The sequence below is a fragment of the Pteropus alecto genome, unplaced genomic scaffold (assembly GCF_000325575.1).
Source record: "Pteropus alecto unplaced genomic scaffold, ASM32557v1 scaffold206, whole genome shotgun sequence".
Classification (NCBI taxonomy): domain Eukaryota; kingdom Metazoa; phylum Chordata; class Mammalia; order Chiroptera; family Pteropodidae; genus Pteropus; species Pteropus alecto.
This window is the reverse complement of record NW_006438906.1, coordinates 32391-39852: the sequence shown is the minus strand read 5'-3', so window position 1 is coordinate 39852 and position 7462 is coordinate 32391. Positions and strand designations below refer to the sequence as shown.

At 47.4% G+C, this 7462-nt stretch overlaps 1 protein-coding gene across 2 annotated transcripts in view; it reads right to left on the bottom strand.

Annotated features, from left to right (window-relative positions):
• The window catches only part of FAM221B (family with sequence similarity 221 member B), an 8797-nt gene extending 1617 nt beyond the window's left edge, over nucleotides 1-7180 (bottom strand). The window contains exons 1-4 of one of the 2 annotated variants that reach the window (XM_015592673.2): nucleotides 6845-7180; nucleotides 6527-6707; nucleotides 4202-4859; nucleotides 3910-4053 (exon numbers count right to left, since the gene is read on the bottom strand). In XM_015592673.2, the coding sequence (XP_015448159.1) occupies nucleotides 3910-4053; nucleotides 4202-4859 (802 nt within the window). In that variant the 5' untranslated portion in view covers nucleotides 6527-6707; nucleotides 6845-7180. The remainder of the gene's footprint in view (nucleotides 1-3909; nucleotides 4054-4201; nucleotides 4860-6526; nucleotides 6708-6844) is intronic. The other variant, XM_015592674.2, reaches the window with a different exon arrangement.
• Between the last annotated feature and the right edge of the window lie 282 nt (nucleotides 7181-7462).

Sequence of the window (7462 nt, the reverse complement as noted above, 5' to 3'; positions counted from 1 at the left end):
TTTCCCTCCCCAACTTAAAGCCCAGCTTTGCTTGGTTTCTTTGAAGTGTCTAAGGCGAGGAAAAGGGAAGCAAGGTTGTTGAAGGGACCTGAAGAGGAGGAAGAGGCTGGGCAGCCCTGGGGCCAGGAGGAGGGTTTTCCTCACTTCTCCAGGGCTTCATACTTCTCTTCCGTGTTCCTGGTGTTATTGAACTAATGTCTTCTATGAACCTGAGAAAGGCTGCCTCTGGTTCTTCAAGGGTCAGGAAGAAGGGGTAGGCCAGAAGTCATGAGTGGTGAAGACCAAAAAATATAAACTTCTGAGGCTAAGGAAGGAGGTATAGAAAGGAAGGTGAGGCTAAGAAGTATCCCTGAGTTCAGGTGCCAGCAAGAAGCCACAACCCTCAAGAGCCTGGTTTCAGTAGTGGTATCTGAAAATGTCTGGCTTCACAGTCAATCTCACCATAAGGCAAGGGTGGTGCTGTGTAAATGTGGGAGAACCAGAGAGCCCCCTTCACTCAGATTTTCTCATCCTCCATGAGAGCTGAGAGAGTACCCCAAGAATCCTGTATGAGTCTCCATGGGACCTTCAGCTGTAGGGTTTTTACTCTAATATAAAGGATACTATGAAGTATCACTTCCACCCAAGTGTCCCTGATTTCCCCTAAGGACCTCTCTTCTTGCTTTCCATGGCTCCTTTATGGTACTCTCATCACAGTACAATGCATTATAATGAACTGTTTGTTCACTTGTATTCCTGTTAGGCCATCAGTTTTGCCGAGGAAGGGTCAGTCTTTTCATCTACATCTTTAGTCCTAGCACAGGGCCTGGCACAAAATAGGTGCTCAGGGAACACAGACAGCTTGACTGAATAAGTAAATGAGTAAATTCAGGAGAGAAGAGAAACCCAGCATTCCAGGCATAATCCTGAAGTTCCATAAGGAAGATGAGAAAGAGTTGGTGTCCTCTGGTTTTTGACTCTAGCCCGGGCCATAATTTACAATGTTGTGTCTAATTACTGAACTAGGTTTTCTTGTCTTACCCATGGTATCTCAGAGTCTAAAGCCTGTCCAGATGTGGCTTTTGGCTTTGCTGCTTCTGTCTTGATGCTGATGGCCCGTAGTGCCAGTGCCCCCCACAACACCAGGGAGCCTTGATTGAAAGGGCAGGGTATAGGCAGAGTCACAATGGGGTTGGTGGGGGCCAGGATTCTACTACAGAAATTCTAAACTCCATCTAGAATAGCAGGATACACTGGATGAGGAGGTGAGGTGTGGAAGTGAAGAAGGGTCAGTGCTCAGAGGTCAAGGCCGAGCCTGAGGGCCTGGGAGAGTCAAGTCCAAGCACAGATGTGGGAGTCAGTGCCCAGCTTTCAGATGAAGACTGAAGTTTAATAGGGAGACTGGCAACTACACCTCAGACTCCTTAAAATAGGATAACTGACAACTGGCTTCGTATTCCAGAGTGGTGCTCTCTATTCTCTGCCCTGATTCTAAACCCTCTTCCTGTTATGAGTGGACAAGAACTGACAGGGGGAGGAGATATCATCTAGGACACCATTTTGGTTCTGTACAACACAGTTGATTCCGTGATCACATAATCACATTTGCATGATAACATCTCTTTACGCTTAGAACATCTCCATACAGCATATAGCTATTTTTACATGAAGGATGTCTCCAGCCCAGACCATCTCTTGAACTGCAGACCCACGTAGCAGTCTGTTTACGAGACTTTCACCAGTGTGTTCCACAAGCACTTCAGATGTATTATATTCAATCATTCCTTCCAAACCTGGCCCTTGTCCATTGTCCTCTGTTTATTCAACACATACTTAGCAAGCATCTACTGTTTCAGGTATTCACTTAATGGATGGCACCATTATCCAATCAGTTACTTAAGCCAATAACCTAGATGTTATTCCAGGCATGTCCCTCTCTTATCCTACACATCCAATAATCTAAAGGTCAGTTTTACCTTCTTAACATTCCTTGACTTTGTCTACTTCTTTCCACCTCCACCCATCTACTTCTTACCTGGTTTATGACCAGTGCCCCACAATGTAGTCTTCCTGTCTCCAGTCTTCTCTTTCTCCAGTCTACCCTACTGCTAGAGTGATTTTGCAGAAACACAAATCTGTTCATGTCTGTTCATGTTATTATCCCATTTAAAATCTTTTAGTGACTCTCAATTGCCCTCAGGATATAATCCCAGCTCCTGAGTTTGGCACATTAATGCCTGTGCAATCCTGCCCTTCCAGAGCTGAGCTGGGTTACTCTCTCAACACTATGCAGCAGGCACACTGTGTTACTTACAGTTTTCTGCTGATACCTTGCCCTGTCATGTCTCGCCATATCCCACTTTTTACCTGGCTGCCTCTTCTGACTCATCTTATAGATTTCAGCTGTGAAGTGATCCCTTCCAAAGATTATTCTTCAAGCTCCCACAACTGAATGTCCCTTTTTTTCTGCTCAGGTAGCACTGTGAGCTGAGCTCAATCATAGTAATTATTAGAATGCGTTATAATTATCCTTTTACTTATTGGTGTCTCTCATTAGTGTATAAGTTATTTAACGGATTTTGTCTCTGAAACCCCACCAGCACCACCACTTCCACAGCTAGCTCAATGCCTGGCACATTGCTGGTACTCAATAAATGATGAACAAATAAAATAAAAGCTTACACTTGATACTTCTCTACAGAGCACATATACTAACTCTCTAGAGACCAGAGATCCCTAATATTAGAAGGGAACCCCAAATGTCTGGTCAGGATTGAATGATACTTAAATTTCAGTATACAAATGCCTGTTTAAACAGGAAAATGAAGAAGTCCAATTTTAAGAGTGCAGTAGCCTTGAAAAGTGGGGAGTAGACAGGAAGTTCTGAGGAGGAGAATGAGGGGACTGAACAGACCCTACATTTATAAGAAGAGTAAGAAAGAGTGACAGAAGATGTTAAAATAAGCAAACAAAACTGTTTCAATGACCGAAGTGAGACTGAGAAACAAATGAGATCACTGTGACTTTCTTGTCCTGGGGTAGAGTGGGGAAGGTCCCTACATGGGACTGAGAAAAATCAGTTACATGGAGGAGGGATAGAGATAGAATTATTTGGTGGTCCTTATATCTTAGGCCCATTTGTTTTGACATAACTCTACTCCCATCATAAGGGGAAAGAAAGTATGAAAAACTAAAATAAATGAAGTGACATACATTGAATTCAGTCTAGAAACCCCAGAATCCTCACAGCAGGCCAGGGTAATCTTACCAAAGGTAATCTCTATAGATATGAAGTTCAGTAACACAGGTACATGTGCCCGCACCCAGGATGGCATGTGTTTACACAGTACATCTGGACACCCTTTATAGATAAGCACAGCACGCCACTAACAGGACTGTCAAAGGTACTAATTCTGGGATGAGACTCGGAAACAGCAGAGCTAGAAGATATGACTTTCCTCTTTGGTGGAGACTCACAGCTTTTGGGTACCCAGGTGATTATGGGTCTTGTATGAAGAGGTGACAGCCTTTTAATGGAGTTCCACCAAGGGGATCAAGGCCTTTTGCCAGGTAAGAGCAACAAATCACCCGGAGACTGTCCAGATCCTGGGCTACCTCTGCCTTAGGGTTTGTTAGGTATAGGCGAACTGAGCCCTAGATCTGGGGCTAGCCTGTGGCCCTTTTGATTTTAACATCTTTAGTTTGGCCACATGTCCCTACCTGGGCTTTATATGAATATCCCACTTTTTGTCTGCATCCATGCCATCCACCTTGGCCCACCTGTCTGCTCCCTTCCCAGGTTCTAGGCAGGTGGCATTGCCATTTTCACAAGGGGCAACTAACCACTGAATGGGCAAGTTCTCAGAACCTGTTGAATTGGAGGGTGGCCATGGGCCTGTCAGAAGCCTCTGAAAGGCTGCCTGGGCTCACCTGTCTGGATGGCATTCAGGGCTGCATTCTTCTCCCACTGGAAAAGATTATTCACCTGAGCACCAAACTTCTCTCTGTGCATTGCCTTAGCCACTTCCACCAACTCTGCCTGTTTAGCAGGGACCACTGGGTGGGCTTTGTAACCTGGGAAGGGAGAGGCTGAGTAACCAAGGGGATGAGAAGAGGCCCTAAGTCTAAGAGAAGGGGCTAGGTCAAAGAGTAACCCAATCCTCTCCTCCTGGGGCAGGTGAAAGATAGTGATGAGAATGGGGAAAAGGACAGGAGCAATTACGGCTAATTCCTTTCTTCTTCTTTCCGGGATGACGTCCAGGCTGAGCTGTGTGAGTGGTGACGATAGAGGTATCTACCTCCTCCTTCTCTTCGTCCTCTTCCCTTTCCTTTGCCGATGTGTCCAGGTGGACCTGGGCTGAAGGGCCTGAAAGGGAGTGCTGTTCAAGGATCTCTGATTCAGAGGTCTGGGCGGATCTTCTCCATGAGGGCTTCCTGGAGGAAGATTCAGAAAAGAAGTCTTCCTTCATAGTATCAGAGGAAGACATAGAGCTATGGCCTGGTGATGAGTTATGAAAACTAAGGTGTTTCTCTGGGACCTTAGAGATGTGACTCTCCAACGGGCTCTCAGGGGTAGAGGCCTTGGAGGTGGAAGGCTCCAAAAGAGTTTCATAGGCATGTGGCTCTAAAGGGGTTTGAGGGATGGAAGGCTTCAAAGAGGTTTCAGAGGTGTGGGTCTCTAAAGGGGTCTGGGAAGTGGAAGGCTCCAAAAGAGTTTCAGGGGTAAGGGGCTCTAAAGGGGTCTCAGAGATGGAAGACTCCAAGGGGGTTTCAGTGATAGGGGGCTCCTGTGAGTCCTCAGCAGAGGGGTCCTTTGAAGAAGGGTGCTCCTCTGCATCCATGGTGGTTTGAGGCTCTTCTATGACCTTGTCTGCCTCCATCTAGTGGTAGAATAGGGTACAGGCTTCATTAGATTGGGATTGGAGGGTCTGCAAATCAGGGTTCACAGTGGGTTATGGAAATAGGAATTAGTGCACCCGAGATAGAAGGGGGAAAGATGAATTCTGAATCAGGGTATGGTGCCAGGAGTTTCACCCATGTGCTTAACCCCCATGCAGCATCCTGTTATGGGTTGTGAGGGAGCTCAAACTTAAAGATTGAAAGGCTCCACGCAGCATCCTGTTATGGGTTGTGAGGGAGCTCAAACTTAAAGATTGAAAGGCTGAAGCAGTCAGAATCCCATCAGTAGATCATAGCAGAAGACCATGCTCCAAGAGGAACCTGAACATAGCAACTTGGCTAGTCCAAGAAAAGGGTCCTGGGCAAACCTTAGGTCTGTGGGGAGGGTCAGGCTGTAGAATTCTAGGAACTGGAAATTCCAAGCCCAAGTGAGGGTTTGCTCCCAAAAGTACAGGAGGATGCCATGATGGCAGGGCCCTCTTCACAGTCTAGTTTTGTCTATGGACCACACACACCTTTCCTTGATGATGTTATTCATGTTCAAGACTTCAGCTACTTCCAGCTGTATGCTGGTGACTCTTAAATCCAAAATTCCAGCTCAGACCTCTTTAAACCCCTATATTTCACATTCATACCCACTGGCTGCTGGACATGGCTAAATGGATGTACACAGGGCACCAAACTGAACTCTGGGAATTAGCATAGTCTTCTCCTTTTCTCTCAGCCTTTGTCTTCAATAGGCCCAAGGACTGTATTTCCTATCTTCTATCCCTAAAGTCCATTTTCTCCTCTCTTTTCCCTCCAATTTTGTTCAAGCTCTTACCATTTTCTACCAGGATTATGTAATAACTATGCCCCTCTGCTGCCTTCCCCAGCATATTAATCCACTCACCCATTCTTTCATTGATTTATGTAACTTACACTTTTATAAAGGGCCTAATCGTACACTTTTACTCAAGCACTGTGCTAAGTACTGGACTCAGTTGAAAGAATTTGGGAAGGAGATAGATTAACCAAAATGACAATACAAATGAGCTGTGTTGTGCTGGGGTAAGTCCAGGATGCTGTGGGGGAGTGGAGTGTGCCTTATTTGTTTTGGAAGTATGTCCAAAGGAAGTGAATCTTCCTTAATGACCCAATTGAAATCTTTCTAAAATGCAAACCTAACAATGGCATCCCCTTGCTTAAAAATACTCAGTGACTCAGCCTAAGGATTAAGTCTAAATTTCTTGGTCCTGACATTCAAGGCCTGTCATCATTTGCATCAGTGCCTAAGGATTCTAGCCTTAACTTTCCCTGCTCCCTATTTTCCCCCTCATGCCCCAGAGATACTAAGTACATCACTTAAACTCATCGAAGCCCTTCAAAAGGGGAAGTTTGAGACAGGAAGTAGAAGGAGAGGTAGAATGGTGGGGAGGAAGATGACCAGACATTCAGCAAGAGGAAAAAGGGACCTGGGGTTGGAGAACCAGAAGATTGGAAGAGAGGAAGGGAAATAGAAGGGGAGGAGGAAACTGGCTGGAAGGGGAGGGTTAAGATGAAAAGTAGAGAATGGGAGGGGGTTGAACTGAGGAGGGAAGGGACAGAAAGTATTAGGAGGGAAATGGGATGAAGGTTTAGAGTAGGGGCCATTGGAGAGACTACATACCTTTGGGCTTTGGCTTGGCTGTTACAAGTCCTTAGGTCATGATCTTGTTTGAAGCTGGGAAGGGGAAGCGTTAGCCCCAAGGGAAGCAAGGCTCTTGGTTGTGGATGAGACCTGGCTTCAGGGCCTGTGTGGTGACAGGCCTTGCCTGCAAGTCTATGACTTGGGGAAGAGACTTGAATTCCTGCAGAAATTAGCAAAGGAGCTCTGTCCAGATCTGAAGAAGGGTGGGAGGGGGAGGGACTAGGGGTCCAGGGCTGATGAAGGTGGGAGTTGACTAAAGCCTCTGGAACCCAGACCGGGATAGATGGGATCTCTCACCAAGGCAACCGGAACGCCCAGTAATCTCAGTGTCAACAGCAGTCTGGTCACTTCCCCAGTGGGTGAGGTCTCCTCAGGGGGCTGCATTGGACCTGGAGGGGACGAACCTAGAGGGTTCACTTCTTTTGAGGAGGTTTGCAGGATATCTTTGAGAGTCTCTGGGTAAGGTTTGCGGATTATCTGTGGGGATGTCCGTGGGTGTCTGGGTTTATGAGGGTCTCTGTAGGGTTCCTATGAGCTGTCTTGGCGCAGTGGGGGTCTGAGGATATGAGGAGAGCATGGTGGGTGGGTGGTTGAAAGCAAGGACTCGGGTAATTGGGGCTAGGGCGGAGTCTGTCCTCGGAGCCCAGCAGGACCAAGTTAGAGACCAATAGAATAGGGAAGGGGGCGGGCTTTACTGAGAAGAACCAATCGAACTGACCGAGGGGCGGAGCGCCACACGCCGTCAGGCGGAGGCCGCCGCCGCGGGGCCTGGTTATCGCCGTTCAGCGCAGCCGGGAGTCGCCAGGCCTGAACTCCTACCCAGGTCCCCGGCTCGGCCTCAGCCGGCCCGACCCCGGCCCCGGGCCCGCGAGGACACCGGAGGCTACCCCCCGGGGGTGGGGAGCGGAGCCGCGG